Source organism: Tiliqua scincoides, chromosome 1 (genome assembly GCF_035046505.1).
Source record: "Tiliqua scincoides isolate rTilSci1 chromosome 1, rTilSci1.hap2, whole genome shotgun sequence".
In the NCBI taxonomy this organism is placed as follows: Eukaryota; Metazoa; Chordata; class Lepidosauria; order Squamata; family Scincidae; genus Tiliqua; species Tiliqua scincoides.
This window is the reverse complement of record NC_089821.1, coordinates 299318878-299339431: the sequence shown is the minus strand read 5'-3', so window position 1 is coordinate 299339431 and position 20554 is coordinate 299318878. Positions and strand designations below refer to the sequence as shown.

Genomic DNA, 20554 nt, shown 5'->3' with positions numbered 1-20554 from the left:
GGGTTTCTCAAACTGTGGTTCGTGAGCCAGTTTCAGGTGGGCCCCCGTTCATTTCAATATTTTAATATATTAGGCTTGATGCTACCATGGTATGTGACTGTTTTGGAGAAATGTTACAGACCTGTACTTTTAACAAGCTACTATGTATATTCTTTTAACAATGATAGTCAATGGGACTTACTACTGGGTAAGTGTGGGTAAGATTGCAGCCTAGGATTGTTAAAATTTTCCTGCTTGATGATGTCACTTCCGATCATGACCTCACTTCCAGTGGGTCGTGACAGATTCTCATTCTAAAAAGTGGGTCCTGATGCTAAATGTGTGAGAACCACTGCTGCAGGCTGAAGCTGATGCTGAAATACTTTGGTTATCTCATGAGAAGGGAAGACTCTTTTAAAAAGACCCTGGGAAAATTGAAGGCAAAAGGAGAAGGAGATAGCAGAGGATGAGATGGTAAGATCTCATGGAGGCAATGAACATGAATTTGGACACACTCCGGAAGTTAGTGGTAGACAGGGGGGGCTGGCATGCTGTGGTCCATGGGATCACGAAGAGTCACACACAACTTAACGACTGAACAACAACAGGCCACTTTTTGGCAAGTGCCATCAAACCAACATGTAGGTTTACAGATTAAAAACAATGAAAAACACTAAAATGTTAACTTCTGTTTTTACCGACATGCTGCACTTTCAGGTGTTGTGGCTGGCAGCCCTTCCTTTCAATATAATGAAGCTTTTTATCTAATCCTTCATAAAAAGGTGGCTGAAAGGGTGTAATCGTTCAGACTAGATTCTTTGAGGCTTTGCCAAGTTATGCCATGCAGATCCTCATACTGGAACTGAGAGTGAATAGCCAGATCAATCCTGAAAGGCAAAGTTCACGGCTGTTGAAATGACGTTGGACAGTGTTCGTCAATGTTTGTCCTTCACCGTTTCACTATACATGGTCCACCCATTTGAAGTACCACCAGAACTAACTGACAATGACATCATTGCTAGTTACTTCCTGATGGGGAGGCCAGGTGTAGCATGACAAGGTGCAGGGTGGATGGGAGGGCTATTTTTGAGAATGGAAAAGCATGCTTGGGAACTGTGCCTGCTGAATCAAGCCTCCTACCACTGTTTGTTGTATCACATTCCTGATCTCACTGCTGGGTGGCAGGGGTCCCCCAAGTACTGCCAGACACCACCTCAAGTACCAATGATTGAGAAACAATGGCATAGGAGATACCTAAGGCTAAAAGCAAGATCTGACGTGATCTTTACATCACTTCAATCTCTTGATGCTTTCTTTTACTCCAGTGTCGCTATCCAACTAGTTTCCCCCTATCATTTCACTTGTTGCATTTTTAGAAGATGCTCTATTATGTTGTTTCCTTAGCACAGTGGTTCTCAAACTTTTTAGCGCTGCAACCCACTTTTTAGAATGACAGTCTGTCAGGACCCACCAGAAGCTATGTCATTAACCTGGAGATGATGTCATGGCTGGAGATGACATCATCAAGCAGGAAAAATTTTAGAACCCCATACAAAAAAATCAAATTAACTATTTGAGTAAATTAAAAGTTTACAATAAGTATAAGTTTACAAATTTATTTAAATTCAAGAAGAACCCTCCCAAGTGGTTGGTGATCTGTTTAAAATTTCCCAAACATCGTAAAGACTGCAATCCTATCCACACTTCTCCGAGAGTAAGCCCCATTAACTATTATTGTTAAAAGCATTCACGTAGTAGCCTGTTCAAAGTACAGATCTATAACATTTCTCCAGATGCAGTTACATACCTTGGTAACATCAAGTCTAATACATTAAAAATAAAATACACATCGAAATGAGTGGGGAATCCACCTGAAATTGGCTTGTGACCCCCCTAGTGGTCCTAACCCACAGTTTGAGAAACACTGCCTTAGCAAGGTCTTCATTTGCCAGTTTCACATCCTCATGAGCACCTGTTGAAGCCAGGCAGGCTCCACTATTGTGTGTGCCTTTGCAGAGTTCTTTCACAATTAAAAAGTTGCTGTTTGAGTGTCTGCATTTTTATATGCCCACCAAACCTGTCTGTGAATCCAGCCACCTGATCTGCACCATTTAACCTTTGACTTTGTTCTGGGTGAAGTCTGTTATTTGCAAGCTTTCTTCACATTTATAAGATAAGGGGCTGCTTTTCTTCTTTTTTAAGATCCTGAAAACCAGTGGGACCCGCCTGTTGACAGAATACATTTTTCGTTACACATGACCTGAATAGGAGCTTGGAGGCAGCTGCGGGACGTGTGATCTAGTGTGTGGTGCACTATGCCTTAGGCATGCCTTGGTTCTTTTTCCTTACTGCAACTAAGCTTATGCAAGTGTACCTGAAGCAGTTTGCTGTCTCCATTACCTTCCTCTCCTTTGTTGTTGCCCTTGTGTCAATATCTAGATCAGGGGGGTCAAACAGGAGACCAGAGGGGCTGGATATGGTCCCCGGAAGCTCTTTATTTGGTCTTTATGATAATAAGGCTCTCCCAGTTCCACCAGTGCCTGCTTATCACTGAGCAGTGACGTGAGGCTCAGTAGAAATAGTCTGCTGAAAAGGTGGCCCATGGGATAGTTTCCCAGCACTGCCCTTTCAGCAGATAAACCAACTGCTAGATAAACTATTTTCCATATACAACAGATACTTACATGGTGGTTCTACAGAGGGCCTCTGTGTTCCTGCCACTGAATTCCAGATCAGGGGGAGCAACACTACCCGATGGTGTATTTCTTGCCCCAGGCTCCCTGTAGTGGCTTCTAAGGAATCTGTGCTGTCCATCTGCACTGATTACAGGTGCAACCTTTGTATACATGGATTTTTTAATCTGTTGATTTGTCTTACAGCAAATGGGAGGGGGTGGAATTCAAAGTCACACACACCTTTGCCTCAAGGCAGCCCAAAACACTGAAAAAAGCCATGGTGTAGGATGAGGAAGCTGCCTGAACCATTCACTAATGAAACTATGCCGTATCTCTAAAACTAGACGTGATAGGGCAAAACGGATGCCATTTTTGGAATCAGCACCCCAAATGTACCCAGGAATTGGTGCAAAGTTTAAGGAAGCAAAATGTGTGTTGGCCTGTGTCATCTGAAAGGACTTTTCTATGTGTTTTGTCCATGACAAAAGTGTGCTTGATGGAAGTGCAGGAAAATGCTTTAACTTGAACGGCACTTGAGTTGTGAAACTCTCTCCCCCAGGCAGAAGGATTGGCTTCCCTGTTTCAGTGCCAGCTTGAAACTTTCCTGTTTCACTTAGCTTTTGATTTAGGAGTCTTGCTAGGTTATTTCTGTTTTTGTTCTGGTGCCATGCTGTGGTTCTGCTGCTATTGATTTGTTTTAATTTGATGTGACTTAGGTCATTTTACAGTATTTTACACTGTAAGTCACCTGGAGCGTCTCTCAAGAGAAGGGGAAAGTGTGGATCTTTTAACGAACAAACGGTTAAGAAACTCTTTCCTCCTCGTTCGACCTGAAGCCTTCTGCAGCCTTTTGACCTCCCCAGATGAAAGCACTCCAAAAAAAGAATCGTGAAGCTTCACATTACACCTGTAGTTCTGTGATTCTTTTTTTTTTCTGAAAGGCTTTCTTTTGTCAGAAAAAGCACTCACAGGTGGCCTCAGAGTGACATAAGGAAAGTCCAGTTGGATCAGGCCAAAGATTGATCAGTGCGTTAGTAGTCATAGTCAGCGATCGAGCTGTGACATTCTGCACAAGCTAAAGTTTCCAAATGGCCTTCAAGGACAGTCTCAGACTGAGCTGGTTATACCAGGAGTGGCCAAACTTGCTAAGTATAAGAGCCACATGCCGTGGGCCCTTGTTATCCACAGATTTGAGTATCCGAAGGTGCTGAGCCTGTTCCAGAGGGCCACAGAACATCTCCATAGAGCACACAATACCTTATCCTGTTGCCACTCCTGTGCATCTGGCATGCCAGAGATAGTCTACTTCTAAAACTGGGATGGTGCGTATTCCCAACATGGCTTATAACCTGTGATGGACTTTTCTTCCACAAATCTGTCTAATCCCCTTTACAGGCATCTAGGACAGGTGCCATCAGGAGTTCTACATTACTAGGTAAATTAATTACTAGTTAAAGAAATAGTTCCTTTTATCTGTTCTAACTCTCCCACCAGTCAATTTTTGTGGATGTGCCCTGGTTCTCGTGTTGTGCAACACGGAAAAGAACTTCCCTCTATCCACTCTATGCATCCCATGCATCATTTTATATGTCTCCATGTTGTGTGTGTGTGTGTGTGTGTCCCATGCCTTCATTCTAGACAGAAGAGCCCCAAGAGCCTGTGCTTTCGAGGGAGTAGCTTCAGCCACTTGCCATGGTCCTCTGGTGGTGAGCTTCCTGAAAGCATCTGGCTTTTTCTGGTGATTCTATTGTGACCCTGGCTGAGTTTCTGGAATGAGGTGAAGACCAGGCTATTGCTACAATCATACCTGAGCAACCTCCTCCCAACCACAGTCAAGTCAGCCCCTTAGTTCTTAGTGGACAAGCTGGCATAGAAACTGCTGAACAGATGACTTGAGCAACAGTAGAGGAAGACTCACAGAAAACATGACTAAATGCAGGCTTGAGGGTTTGGACAAAAAGGACCTTGGTCACCCTAACTATGATTACAATTATTGCAAGTCAGTGTTATTGTGCTGATGTACAAATTGACGGGAAGGCCACATTTGGAGTATTGTGTCCATTTCTTGTTACCACATTTCAAAAAGGCTATAGTGGAACTGGAAAAACTACAGAGAAGAGCACCTTAAACAATTAATGGGCTGGGGCTCCTCCAAACATGTCCAATCTCCTTTTCAAGCCATCAAAACTAGTGGCTGACACCACAGTCCATGACTGTATTCTGCAGACAAATTATGCAGTGTCCTAGGAAGGATTTAGTGGAAGAAGAGCCACTCCACACAGTGCATAATTTTATAGGTATCAATTGTGTTTCCCACTTAATCAACTTTTTCCCGGAACTAAAATGCTCTTAATGTTGTTGTTTCAGCCTCTGATCATTTTTGTTGCCCATTTTTGCAGCTTTTCCAGCTCTGCTTTGTGCTCCTTGAGACGTGCTACCAAAATGTACACAATATTCCAAACGTATACCCTAGATGTATATGGGACCAATAGAATACCAGCAGTCTTATTCTTGATCCCTTTCATATTCACCCTATGGCATTTGCTGCCTTCACAGCTGCTGCACATCGGGCCAATATGTTAATTGAGGCTATTCATCCACCATGACTCCAAGACCTTTTTTGTGTTTTATCAGTAGCAGCTAATGTCCCACAGGTGCATATGTGAAGAGGTAATTTTTTCTTCTTCACTGCTCTCTTACTGACATGACACCTTACAGAACCACACAGTCTATTTGGGTGGGTCTCTCTTCCCAGGAAATTTACAATCTAAAATGGATACAGGGAGATGTTCCCTGCCCTGTATCATATTCTGCCATGTGCTGGCTTGATTGCAGCATAGATGGCTGCACGCACAGATTATTTTGTCTCTTCCACAGGCTTATATGAAGTCGCTACAATCTGTTTGCTGTTGTATCTAAAATATTCTTTGTTTCCTGGATTCAACGCTGTTTTAATTTGCAGAAAAAGTTTTTGTAATTTCTTTTGCCTCTACATGATGAAGCCTGTGAGGTTAGTTAATTTTTAAAACTGTGTGACTGGCAAAAGACCAGATGGATCCATGGCTGAGGCAAAAATGGAACGTAGGTTTTTACACCAAGTAAATGCTGCAGTAAACATGCAGTTTGGTCCTGATGCTTTTGTTTTTAGATAGTAGCTGTCACAGTGGGGATCAGGACCATGGGAAAATTTAATTCTTTCCTGTTCCACCACAGTGGGTAAGGGAGGCTGCTTAGCAGCCATTGATAAATGGACACAGAATTTGTTGGTCGTCATTGTCCCTTGTAGAAAGACTTGCCCTTGTATGTGACCACGGGAAAACACCTAAGTACTGTTTGTTCTCAGGAGCTGTTTCTTTTTTTCCAGTGTTTGCAGCATCCAGGACCTGCCCTGTTCTTATCTGACAGTGATGCAGCTGGAAAATAGTACAATTGTGGATAGACCTCCTGTGTTTTATGAACGCTTGCTTGTTTGTACTTGGACTTGCAGTACAAAGTGCTTGTTTGTTGTTTGTCTTATCAGCCCAAGTATAAAGTGCAGTGCTGCTTATCTGAAGTTATTAACAGAATTCAAATATGTTAAAATATAATGAATTGCCTTTCTTTATAAAGCCCCTTCAAGGGTTCCAGGTATGTTTCTCTAACAGCCCAACCCTAACCTGCCCTGGAGCAAGCAGGCCGGTGGGCCTGCCCTGCATCCAAGGCAGGTTTGGGGCTGGAGAGCAACTCAGCCTGGGGCAAGAGGAATTGCTTCCCCTTACCCTAGATCAGGGGTGCCCAAACCCCGGCCCTGGGGCCACATGCGGCTCTTGAGGCCTCTCAATGTGGCCCTCAGGGAGCCCCCAGTCTCTAATGAGCCTCTGGCCCTCCAGAGATTTGTTGGAGCCCACACTGGCCCGACACAACCGCTCTAAGCATGAAGGCAACTGTTTGACCTCTTTGCATGAGCTGTGGGATGAGTGCTTCCTCCGCCGCTTGCTGTTTCATGTCTGTGATGCAGTAGTGGCAGCAGAGGAAAGGCCAGCCTTGCTTTGTGCAAGGCCTTTTATAGGGCTTGAGCTATTGCAAGACCTTCATTCATTTACATAAGTTCATCTTTAATATATTTTTATATTCATATTCATTTATTTATGTATTTATTTATGTATTTAAATTTATAAATTTATGTATATAAATTTATTTATATAAATTTATGTATATAAATTTATTTATATACATATTTTATACATAAATTTATATTTTAAATTTATGTATATAAATTTATTTATATATTCATTTATTATTCATTTATTTAACATATTCATATTCATTTATGTAAACTTATTCAAATTTTAAATGTAAATGAATTCTTTCTTTCCCGGGCCCCTGACAGAGTCAGAGAGATGATGTGGCTCTCCTGCCAAAACCTTTGGACACCCCTGCCCTAGATAAAGCAGCAGCAGCCCCAATGGGGCTGCTCAAATCTGCGCCATCTCAGGATCTGGTGCAGATCCAAGCTGCCTGGGAATGGGGATGGGATCCAGCGTGAATGACCCTGCCCCCTGCTTGCCCCTTGCTTACCCCTCACCTGCCCACAGACCAGCCCACTGCCTGCCCTGCCCCCACCCTGAAATGCCTCCCTACACCCCCCGGACCCCAGCACCAGCCTAGCTTGGCCAGTGTGGGCTTACCCTGGCGGAGCGGGGCTTGGGCTGGTCTGTGGAGGCTGGCGCACATCTGTGTGCCTGTCTGCCTCCACCCTCGCTGGCATGCACCAGTGGGCGGTGGCCCAGGGCACTTTCAGAATTGTGCCCTAATATTGTTGAAATTTGCCTTGTGGTATCTAGTTTCTTCTAGCCATAGAGCAATTAATTTGTGTTGAGGGACAAAGAAAGATGAAAGTCTTTATGTATCTCTCACCTTTGTATCCCACCTTTCCACCAAGGACCTTAACGCAAGATCAGTGAGGTTATTCATTTTAGCCTTGCAACAGTCTTTTCAGGTGGAGGGCTAGACTGAGAAACTGGCCCATGACTCCTGAGCTTCTTAACTGGATGGAGATTCAAACCCAGGGCTTCCTGGTTCATGTTCAGTGTTCTCGCCAGGATTGCACTTTGGCTTCTTGGGCTAGATGCTCACCCTGAAAGAGAACTTGTCACCCAGTATGAGCAGTTGTGGTACTGAGATCAAGCACTATAAAGTGGTTTAAAACAGAGCTCCATCTGTTCCTGGCTTGCAGAATTTCACAGATGGGATCCTGTGAATAATGCTGGGCATTTGGATTGAGCAGATTGAGGAACTGCATCTATAGAAGTTAAAACAAAACAAAAAACCAAAACCAAACAACCTAAAATCTCACCTATCAGCTGTCTGCAAGATAGACTTAGGGGCCTAAATTTAGTTCCTCCAGTCTCCCCTTACCTACCAGACAGCTAATTTGTGGCTTTTAGATCAAAGTTGGGTTCTATCGGTTTTCCTAAACTCTTATCATAAGAACAGCCCCACTGGATCAGGCCATAGGCCCATCTAGTCCAGCTTCCTGTATCCCACAGCTGCCCACCATATGCCCCAGGGAGCACACCAGATTAAAAGCGACCTGCATCCTGGTGCCCTCCCTTGCATCTGGCCTTCTGACATAGCCCATTTCTAAAATCAGGAGGTTGCACATGCACATCATGGCCAGTAACCCGTAATGGATTTTTCCTCCAGAAACTTGTCCAATCCCCTTTTAAAGGCATCCAGGCCAGATGCCATCACCACATCCTGTGGCAAGGAGTTCCACAGACCAACCACACACTGAGTAAAGAAATATTTTCTTTTGTCTGTCCTAACTCTCCCAACACTCAATTTTAGTGGATGTCCCCTGGTTCTGGTGTTATGTGAGAGTGTAAAGAGCATCTTTCTATCCACTTTATCCTTCCCCTGCATAATTTTGTATGTCTCAATCATGTCCCCCCTCAGGCGTCTCTTTTCCAGGCTGAAGAGGCCCAAACGCCGGAGCCTTTCCTCATAAGGAAGGTGCCCCAGCCCAGTCGTCATCTTAGTCGCTCTCTTTTGCACCTTTTCCATTTCCACTATGTCCTTTTTGGGATCATATCCCAATTATCTCCATAAAATGGTGCAAGGGACTTAACAAAGAGCCCAATCCTAGCTAAGGCTGCAATACTATGCACACTTTCCTGGGAGTAAGTCCTATTGAATTCAATTATACTTACTTCTGAGTAGACATGCATAGTATTGTGCTGTAAGCGTTTTTCCAGCAGGCCGTGCACTCTGTTGGTGAAAGTGCCAGCCCAGCAGCATAAGCCATCCACTCCCACTGCCAACTTACCAGTGCAGCAAGGCTGAAGGCCACATTTGTGGGCTGGTGGGAGGGCCTCCTGCTGGCAGCACTGGTAAGTTGGCAGTGGGAGTGGATGGCGGGAGGAACTGGGGAGTGTCTGGGTGGGGAGGAGGGTGAGCTCTCCTCGGTTCTGCACCAGCAAAATAGCTGGCACAGTTCCAAGGAGAACCAATGGGGCAGGGGAAGCTTGCTCCAGGGCAAGGGAACAAATGTTCTCTTACCTTGAGTGGACTTGCAGGACTGCCCACCCCGCAGGATGCAGCATGTGTACCATGGGAAGGGGATTAGTTAGGATTGGTCTGAAAATTAGTCAAGGCTTATATATTGTATTGGCAACCTTAAGTCTTGAAAGACTCTGGTATCGCGCTCTGAAAGGTGGTTCTGGAACAGCGTCTAGTGTGGCTGAAAAGGCCGATTCGGGAGTGACAATCCCTTCCACACCAGGATCAAGTGCAGTCTGTCCCTGGTCTGTCTCCCTGGCTATGGGCCTTCCTTCTTTGCCTCTTAGCCTCAGGCTGTTGGCCAAGTGTCTCTTCAAACTGGGAAAGGCCATGCTGCACAGCCTGCCTCCAAGCGGGCCGCTCAGAGGCCAAGGTTTCCCACTTGTTGAGGTCCATCCCTAAGGCCTTCAGATCTCTCTTGCAGATGTCCTTGTATCGCAGCTGTGGTCTACCTGTAGTAATAGTCAAGGCTAGTTCATCACAAATCATCATGCTTAACATCTCTCTAATAGTTATAGCTCCTCTTTAGGAAATCAAATTTTAACTTGTGCTGAACAATGATGGGAAAATGTTGGGCTGTGTAGGAAAACAGAGGGGTAATGCAGTATTTAGATGACAAAGTGGAGAAGGGCATGGGACATTTGGCAGGTAGTGGTTTTGTTGTAGCACTTGAAATTTCTTAGTAGCAGGATTCTGCTATAACTTTGCATTTTGCTGTCAAATTCTGCTGTTACTTTCACATACTACAATATCATCTGGGAGAGCAGTGATAATGAATAATGTAGGCACCTGTCTCCATGTGGTGTTTGAATGCTTTTGCCTTGTCAAATAGATATATATTGCTGGACAGTCTGGGTCTTCGGGCCCCTTGCTAGAATGCTCAAGAGTGTGATGTAAGCATACAGTGAATCCACTTTGCTGAAGCTGAGCAGGTCTGGTCAATGATCTGTTTGGGAACCTGTGAGATGCTATGTTGAGCTTCATGGAAGAGATGTGGATTGAAAAATAATCAATACATAGAGTTCAACCATCACCTGTCTCCAGGATGGGCAGACCAGTGACTTTCAGGGGCTATACCTGTTGCATGTGGTTTGACTATTTGGGAACTATGTGCTTTGCTGTGCATCTGCTCTCTACTTCTGTCACATTGAGGTCTAGATGGTGTTGGGGGGAGAGGGAGTGATTGGACTAGATCAGGGGTGTGTCAAACCCATTTCATATTGTGGGTCGAATAGCACTTCTGGTCCTCAGCAGGCACCATGAATGATCTAATTAACCAGGAACTGTCCGTGTTGCTGGGAGAGCCCAATTATGGGGGCTGGATGAAGAGCTTCTGTGGGCCATATCCAGCCCGTGGGCCTTAAGTTTCACATCCCTGGACTAGATTGTCTTATGCTTCCTATGTCTATGAAACGATGCAAGCCTGTTTTAACTACGTATATTTAATCTGAAATTACTTTTCCCCCTCAGCCAAGTATCCAGTCATCAAGTCTTTAATGGGACCAGATCCCGTCATCAAATGGATTGTGACAGGAATGGTGCTTACCCAACTTGTAGCCTGCTTCCTCGTGAAGGATTTATCCTGGAAATGGATTTTCTTCTGGGCCTATGCTTTTGGGGGCTGCATCAACCACTCCCTGACTCTAGCGATCCATGACATCTCTCACAATGTCGCCTTTGGAAACAAGCAAGCCAAGTGGAATCGATGGTTCGCCATGTTTGCCAACCTGCCGGTTGGAGTCCCCTACTCTGCCTCCTTTAAGAAGTACCACATTGACCACCATCGATACCTTGGTGGGCACAGCTTGGATGTGGACATCCCCACTGACTTTGAAGGCTGGTTCTTTTGTACCCCATTTCGGAAAGTGATTTGGCTCTTTATCCAACCACTTCTTTATGCGCTGAGGCCGTTATATGTGAACCCCAAGCCGATAACTCAGATGGAAATATTTAATGCTGTGGTACAGTTCTCAGTGGACATTGTCATCTTCTCCCTATGGGGTTTGAAACCTGTGGTTTATTTAGTAGCAGGATCGCTACTTTGTATGGGTGTGCACCCCATTTCTGGGCATTTCATATCAGAACATTATATGTTTTTGAAAGGATATGAAACATATTCATACTATGGTCCGCTCAACTGGATCACCTTTAATGTTGGTTATCATATGGAACACCATGATTTTCCCAGCATTCCTGGAAGTAGACTGCCAATGGTAAGCTTCAAAATTTGAACTTTGCTAGTGCTTCAGGAATCTTTTTTTTTTGCACGCTGCTTATTACAGAAATGTAACTCTGAAATTAACTCTGCTCCCCATCCTGGAACGCAGCAGGCAGGTCAGCTCAATCACAATGTATGTAATGAAATAAGGAAAAGTTCTCAGGTGAGATCCATCCACCCACCACTGTAAAGCTTAGCCCCACCACAGAAAAACACATTTCAGGCCTTATGAAATACGCTTTTGTGTATATGTGGAGAAAAAAAAAAAAAAATTACAAGGTCATAACTGTTGGCAATGGTATAAGAAATACAGAATGTTCAAAATGCTTCATGTGCATTCTCTTAATGTAGTCCTTCCACAGCCCTTTAAGGGTTAGAAGTTCTGATTCGCAGCTCTGTCTCTTAGCCACTCTGTTCTGTCTCTTCTGCATTTTACTTTAGTCAAATAAACAGTAAACTGCTGATGGAAGAATGTGATAGAGAGATTTCTGGGACTTGGTCTCTGGGTCAAATTGCTAAGCAGACATAGACTTCTTTATAAGCATATTGAAAATTTATTTACATGCTATTTACAGATTAAGAATAGATTTGGATGGATACAGGTTCTAAGTTACCCCATGGTGGATCTTTGATTTCTTCCCCGAACCACACCCAAAACTCCTGTACTTGTACTCTATGAAAAACAAGTGACCCATGTGATATTCATGTCACTTCCCTCTCCTTATTTGGCATACTGGTGCATGGTTCTAGCTCTCACTGGGAAATCCGTTATCCATATATGGAGAAGTTCTGGCTTGCACTTTGATTTCACAACACCTTGGAATGTTCTTTTTGGGAATGCTATGACACACATGTTTTTCTCTGCAGGTCATCTTGACATTTTCTACCTTGTTTTTAACAGAAAAACACTATTCATTTTTTCCTAATGTTCCTTCTCTGAGAGAAGTTAGGTTAACCCCTAAAATCTCTAACAATCCTTCATTTTTTTTCTTGACCAAAATAAACATCTCGGTGTTTATCTTGGTCACACTTTTATACTACTGATTTAGGGACATACGTATTTGTTTGAACTTCTTTGCTAGGCTTTTGTATGCAGCTGTATGTATATTTAACTAAAACAATGAGTTTTAACTACACTTTCCTAAGTACACCTTAACTTTTTGGTATTAAAGCTTTACTAACTCTAGTGTCTTGCATTGCCTTGGAAGGTACATTCTTGATACTTGGGAGACTAACTATGAAAGAAAACCTGTCATGATGACAGAAACTATAGCAAGAAAGAGAGTTGCTATATCAATGGTGTAGCTTAAAGAATACAACGCAACTTTTAGGAAGTCTCTTGTAACATGCAAAGCTGCTATTGATAGCAGTAACTGAGATATATGTTTAAACACATGTTTCCTTGCATAAAGTGCAATACCCTTAGTGAATCAATATGTAATTTTAATATTTGAGTTCGTAGTACTTCTACATTTGTCAGACTATGCAGATTTTGCTCATGCAACGAGCATCCGTGTCACCTGATGCTGTGCATCTATGGCTGCTTATACTTTAAAGGCCTTGTTATCTAAGCCAACTTAAGTCTCTTCAGACATAAGTTGTCTTTAGATTAGTGCCTTAGTTAGAAGCTAGCTCATTTTATCGCCGACACAATGCTCAAATGCACACTATACAACTCTTTAAAAGAGTAATATTCTGTAAAAGAAGTACTTTAGACTTTGCAAATTCATTCTTTTAACTTTAAATAATACTAAGGACAGACCACTTGTTAGAGATTTTAGGGGTTAACTTAATTTTTCTCAGAGAAGGAACATTAGGAAAAAATGAATAGTGTCTTTCTGTTAAAAACAAGGCAGAAAATGTCAAGATGACCTGCAGAGAAAAACATGTGTGTCATAGCATTCCCAAAAAGAACATTCTAAGGTGTTGTGAAATCAAAGTGCAAGCCAGAACTTCTTTATACATGGATAACGGATTTTCTAGTGAGGGCTAGTACCATGCACTAGTATGCTAAATAAGGAGAGGGAAGTGACATGAATATCACATGGGTCACTTGTTTTTCATTGAGTACAAGTATAGGAGTTTTGGTGTGGTTCGGAAGAAGAAATCAAAGATCCACCATGGGGTAACTTAGAGCCTGTATCCATTCAAATCTATTCTTAATCTGTAAATAGCATGTAAATAAAATTTTCTATTTGCTTATAAAGAAGTCTATGTCTGCTTAGCAATTTGACCCAGAGACCAAGTCCCAGAAATCTCTCTATCAGTTGGCTGACCCAGATGGGACTCTGGTTGTTCTCTGCTAAGCAGTTAGGAAAAAACAAGCAACTTAAATTAGAAAAGACATGGGATACAAGTTCTCCCTGTATATGATGATTTCTCCCCTGATTGCACATGATGTCTACTGGTGTAAGTAGTGCAAGCAAGTAAGTATGTAAAAGTGTTGTCTAAGTGTCTGTCTGTCTGGTCGACCAGTAAAGCTGCAGTGCAGTTGTTGCAGTGGAGCTGCAGTGGAGTTGCTGCAGTGGAGTTGCTGCATGAGGGTGTGGACCTCAAAGTAAGTACAGGGTACAAAAGTACAGTAATGTACAAGGTACCTACCACAAAAAAGAAAGAGTACAATAGGAGCAAGTGTCCTTGTCCTGGGTACCTTAAGTAAACCTTGTTAAGTAAATAAAGGCCCTTAAAGACAAGTGTGTATATCCCCGGTAACTGTCTGAGTAAGACAGGTTCCAGTTCTGAGTGGCCAGAACTGCGGTGAAACAAGTTTAAAAAAAAATTGTCTAGACCCTTGTATGTAGTAGACATACTTGTGGGAAAGTTAGTAAGCAATCTTTAATTAGTGCTCACTGTCCTTTTAGAGACAGAGAAAGAGTTTAAATTTGTAAATATTAGAGTAACTCAAGCAGTTTCTGTAGTCAAAAATTCGCTTTAGCAGCGTAGCAACTTAGCAGTTCTCCTAAAAAATAGTCAGTGAATCTGCTTCCTGTCTAAAGCTGTGTTGTTTAAGCCAGAGTGATTTAACAGAGCTGTGTGCTTTTATATGCTAGTTTAAAAAAAAATATGAGGCAAAGTAAGAATTTAGGAAGAGCAAATACAAAGAAAGTTTAAAAAAAATTAAAAAAACACTGTGCCCATTGTTGATTCAACAATGAGATCTAACAGAAGTTAGTACCTGAAGTAGTAAGGCTGTCGTAGCATCTAAAGAAAAGAGAGGTAAAATTGTATTGTAAGTGCTTTCAGTGTTAAAAACCTCGGAATGGAGAAAAGTCTGAAGTAAGTATAAAATGTTTAATTCTTTTGCATGTACATTAAAGCTGTAAATTATAAGCATGTGTAATGTAAAATATGCTATTTATAGGTGCAGATGTGTAAGTAATGTGTTTAGATTGTTTGAAGTCCATAGACATGTGTGAAGTGTAAGAATAAGAGTAATAAAGTAAATATAATATATGCTATAGTATTATGAAGTGCTCTTTGTCAAAGTTCTTCCCTCACAAGAATTGCTAATTGTTATGCAAACGTTAGTAAGCGTCACTTCCAAAGTGACTGTGAACTTAAGTAATGAACTCAGTATGATTTTGACTCTATGCTGCCTGTTTATTTCATGTTTAGCTGAAATTGCTGAGTTAAGCTGTCTGGGTGTTCACCAGTTGTTTGGCAATTTCCCAGACTAGTTGCGTAAGCTCCCTGTTGCAGCTATTTTTAACTATGGTCTGCTCAGTTCGGGTAAGAATTTTTCTTTTCTGCGCAGTCTATGATTTATTCATTGTTTAATCTTGAATGTACGCCAGTGTGCGTGTCATACGTAATACTGTCCCCTCATACCCCGGTCCTCAAACCTAGATTTTTCTACAGCGTCACTGTCATAAGCGCAGCAGCAGCCAGAGCTGTAGTAACAGATTGCTAGCAAGTTCTTATAGTTGGCTTTTGCTGTAAAGCAAGGTGAAGCCAGCCACCAGCAGTGCAACTAATGCAACGTTGTGCAAGTGGGCTGTACAATAATATGCTTGAGTGTGCAGAAACTTAGAATGACATAAAAATCCAAAATCTCACCAGAATCCCTGCAAAGAGCAGGGTAGCCTCAAAGGTAACCTCCACCAAAAGGAGAATAAGAAGTCCCACCAGTAAATTTTAACTGAGACCAGCATAGCACACGCCCAACAGTCCAGAGACCCTCGTAGTTCCAAAGCCCTTCCCTAGCATAGCAAGAAGATAGCAGCAAAAAGACCTCTGGAAAGCCTTTGTGCTCTAGAGACCCTGAATCGATCCTTTCAGAGCGTGTGTCTAATTCCATAGCAGCTTCTTTTTTAGCTGCACTCCAAACCTGAGTTTTGTACCCAGTCCCCAAAGACAGTCCTACAGTCCTACTTTCCTTTCTTATCCCTTGAAATTTTTATCCCTTGATTTCTAGACTGTGTCTCTGTTGTGTGTATCCTTGTCAAATCAGCCCCACATCTAGTCTTTGCCAGTTGCTCAGGTGCTGATTTTAAGAAAGGGTGAATTAATTTGTGTGCATTTGAATGTGTAGAGCTAATGTTGCAAAAATGCAAAGCTCAAATAGTTTGTATGTTTAGTTACTACTATAGCAACCTTCAGTCTTAAAAGACTATGATATCGCATTCTGAAGAGTAGTTCTAAAACAGTGTCTAGTGTAACCAAAAAGCCAATTCAGGAGTAGCTGTCTCTTTCACACTGAGAGCAAGTGTAGTCTGTCCTTGGTCTGTCTCCCTAGTTATAAGTCTTCCTTCTTTGTCTTTTTGCCTCAGTCTGTTAGCAAAGTGTCTCTTCAAACTAAGAGAGGCCATGCTGTGTAGCCTGTCTCCAAGCAGGCCACTTGGAGCCCAAAGTTTCCCATGTGTTAAAGTCTATTCCTAAAGTCTTTAAATTCCTTTTACAATTTCTATCAAAAGTTACCTTTGTGTTAAAAGTGCACAACAGTATAAATATGTGTTAACAGTGTCTGTGTAAGCTAACTACAGGAAATTTTTTTTAGAGCACATTCAAATTGTAAATTAAAATAATAATTAAAAAAGTAATAATCTCTGAAGAAAAAATTTCCTTGCTATGCTACTTTATTGTTATCTTAGTTAAGTTCAAATAGTATCCCCTTCCAGTTCTCTTCTAGTACCTGGGTGGCCTATTCTATTAGTGTGCCACTGTGCTGTTATGTTGTTTATGATGCTGCCATCAGAAAGACGCTTCTGCTGGCAGTATACAGTTGATTAAGTATTACATGAAGTAATTAATTTTACTGTGTTTTGCCATTTAGCATATGTGTGTTTTCGTTTGTATTTTCTTTTATTTTCTACCATGTATAATAACAGGCTTATCAAGTATGTAAAAAGAAGGTTAAAGAAAATTTGCAAATGCAGAAGCAAGGTGATTTGAGTAAATAATTTTTAAAATAATAGAAAAATAATAACCTCAACGTTCCAAAGTTGAACAAGCAGCACTATGCATTCACAAAGTACAAAAAGAATAAGTTTAAGTAAGTTTGTTTTGATCTGTGTTCTATTTCTTATAAGTTCATTTGTATGCTTGCAGTAACAGAAGCTTATATGTAAACCGAAGTTTTTTATAATCTAAGTTCTGTGTTGAAGTTCTAAGAAATAAGCCAAAAGTTTCTGGCCAAGATCGCTCAGAGAAAAAAAAAAAAAAGTTCCTTTTATTTCAAAGTTTAAACTGAAGCCTGCAAAGCCAGCCATATAAAAAAGAGTGAAATGTTTTCAGTTTTTAATGTTAGAGCTAATTCTTTTTCAGATAAACCAAGTGCTTATGTGTAAAAAAATAATCATGAAGCTTAAGAGCTATCAATTTAGAATAAACTACTACCTGCAAACAGTAAAAATGACATAGACTTTGTGACTTTGTTTAAAGGAAAAGATTACTAAAACAGATGTCCTATAGAGCATTACTTTAAACTTTTCTAATGGACTATTTCAAAACATAGACTTTTCCAAATAATTTCTTAATAGACTCTTTCTTTAATGATTACAACTGTGTTTGTAGTCTGTTGTGATGTGATGTTTTGAAATGTTTTTTACTGTTCCAACATTTTTCACATTTCATATTTCATGATTGTTTGTTATGTTAATTTGTATTATGTTTTACAATGTTGTTGTTTTCTTATTGATAAATAAATGTGTAAGAGTTAAGCTGTATGTAGAATGCCTGAAGTGTAACCAAATTGTTATTGTTTAATTCTAATCGCTCAAAAGAGCAATAAAAGAAAAATAAGCAAAAAATACATAAACGTAGTTAACCTATTGCACACCTATCACACCTAAGTTAAAAGAAGTAGTAAAATCCGAAGACACTGCAAGTGTAAGTAAATGTAAGTAAAAGAAGAAGCTCTTAAGACGTGTTTCCCTGTTTCCCAAAAAAAAGTGTTTTGCAAGACATTCCTTATTTAATTGAGTGTGAGTAACTTCGATAGTTGTCTGATCCATCATACTTGTGCTACCTTAAGTCAACCTATACAAAGGTATGAGTTTCTTTTCATAAAGTCCTATAATTTTTTTTATAAAGTTAGCAAACACTTCTAGAGTATCTCTACATAAAAAAGCATTTTTATAAAGCTTTAGTTAAGTACACTATTCACAAATAAAGTAGTCTGTCCTTAGTATTATTTAAAGTTAAAAAAATAGATTTGCAAAGTTTGAAGTACTTCCTTTACAGAATATTACTCTTTTAAAGAGTTGTATAGTGTGCATTTGAGCATTGTGTCGGCGATAAAATGAGCTAGCTTCTAACTAAGGCACTAATCTAAAGACAACTTATGTCTGAAGAGACTTAAGTTGGCTTAGATAACAAGGCCTTTAAAGTATAAGCAGCCATAGATGCACAGCATCAGGTGACACGGATGCTCGTTGCATGAGCAAAATCTGCATAGTCTGACAAATGTAGAAGTACTACGAACTCAAATATTAAAATTACATATTGATTCACTAAGGATATTGCACTTTATGCAAGGAAACATGTGTTTAAACATATATCTCAGTTACTGCTATCAATAGCAGCTTTGCATGTTACAAGAGACTTCCTAAAAGTTGCGTTGTATTCTTTAAGCTACACCATTGATATAGCAACTCTCTTTCTTGCTATAGTTTCTGTCATCATGACAGGTTTTCTTTCATAGTTAGTCTCCCAAGTATCAAGAATGTACCTTCCAAGGCAATGCAAGACACTAGAGTTAGTAAAGCTTTAATACCAAAAAGTTAAGGTGTACTTAGGAAAGTGTAGTTAAAACTCATTGTTTTAGTTAAATATACATACAGCTGCATACAAAAGTATAGGAGTATAGGAGTAGAAGTATAGGAGTACAAGTATAGGAGTTTTGGGTGTGGTTCGGAAGAAGAAATCAAAGATCCACCATGGGGTAACTTAGAACCTGTATCCATCCAAATCTATTCTTAATCTGTAAATAGCATGTAAATAAAATTTTCTATATGCTTATAAAGAAGTCTATGTCTGCTTAGCAATTTGACCCAGAGACCATGACCCAAAAATCTCTCTATCAACTTTATTTGTGAATAGTGTACCTAATTAAAGCTATATGAAAATGCTTTCTTATGTAGAGATACTCTAGAAGTGTTTGCTAACTTTATAAAAAAATTTATAGGACTTTATGAAAAGAAACTCATACCTTTGTATAGGTTAGCACAAGTATGATGGATCAGACAACCATCGAAGTTACTCACACTCAATTAACTAAGGAATGTCCTGCAAAACACGTTTTTGGGGGGAAATAGGGAAACAAGTCTTAAGAGCTTCTTCTTTTACCTACATTCACCCACACTTGCAGTGTCTTTGGATTTTACTGCCTCTTTCAACTAGGTGTGATAGGTGTGCAATAGGTTAACTATGTTTATGTCTTCTTTGCTTCTCTCATTGCTTTTTTGAGCGATTAGAATTAAACAATAACAATTTGGTTACACTTCAGGCATTCTACATACAGCTTAACTCTTACACATTCATCTATCAATAAGAAAACAACAACATTGTAAAACATAATACAAATCAACATAATGAACAATTATGAAATATGAAATGTGAAAAATGTTGGAACAGTAAAAAACATTTCAAAACATCACATCACAACAGACTACAAACACAGTTGTAATCATTAAAGAAAGAGTCCATTAAGAAATCATTTGGAAAAGTCCATGTTTTGAAATAGTCTGTTAGAAAAGTTTAAAGTAATGCTCCATAGGACATCTGTCTTAGTAATCCTTTCTTTCAAACAAAGTCACAAAGTCTATGTCATTTTTACTGTTTGCAGGTAGTAGTTTATTTCAAATTGATAGCTCTCAAGCTTCATGCTTATTTCCTCAAACATAAGCACTTGGTTTTTCCTGAAAAAGAATTAGCTCTAACAAGATATCAAAACCGAAAACATTTCACTCTTTTTCATATGGCTTTGCAGGCTTCAGTTTAAACTTTGAAACAAAAAGGAACTCATTTTTTTTTCTTTTCTCTGAGTGATCTTGGCCAGCTTCCCAGAAACTTTTGGCTTATTTTCTAGAACTTTAACACAGAACTTAAATCATAAAAAAACTTCGGTTTACATACAAGCCTCTGTTATTGCGAACATACAAATGAACTTATAAGAAATAGAACATACAGATCAAAACAAACTCACCTAAACTTATTCCTTTTGTACTTTGTGAATGCATAGTGCTGCTTGTTCAACTTTGGAACGTTGAGGTTATTATTTTTCTATTTTAAAAATTATTCACTCAAATCACCTTGCTTCTGCATTTGCAAATTTTCTTTAACCTTCTTTTACATATACTTGATAAGCACGTTATTATACATGGTAGATAATAAAAGAAAATACAAACGAAAACACACATATGCCAAATGGCAAAACACAGTAAAATTAATTACTTCATGTAATTAAGTAATTAATTACATGAAGTAATTAATTACATGAATACTTAATCAACTTTATACAGCCAGCAGAAGCGTCCTTCTGATGGCAGCATCATGAACAACATAACAGCACAGTGGCACACTAATAGAATAGGCCACTCCGGTACCAGAAGAGAACTGGAAGGGGTTACTATTTGAACTTTAACTAAGATACCAATAAAGTAGCATAGCAAGGAAATTTTTTCTTAAGAGATCATTACTTTTC

General features: G+C 40.2%; 1 protein-coding gene across 1 annotated transcript in view; it reads left to right on the top strand.

The window, feature by feature from the left end:
- Window positions 1-20554, top strand: part of DEGS2 (delta 4-desaturase, sphingolipid 2) — a 47758-nt gene that overhangs the window by 11548 nt on the left and 15656 nt on the right. The window contains exon 2 of the mRNA XM_066612243.1: window positions 10665-11407. Within this exon, the coding sequence (XP_066468340.1) occupies window positions 10665-11407 (743 nt within the window). The remainder of the gene's footprint in view (window positions 1-10664; window positions 11408-20554) is intronic.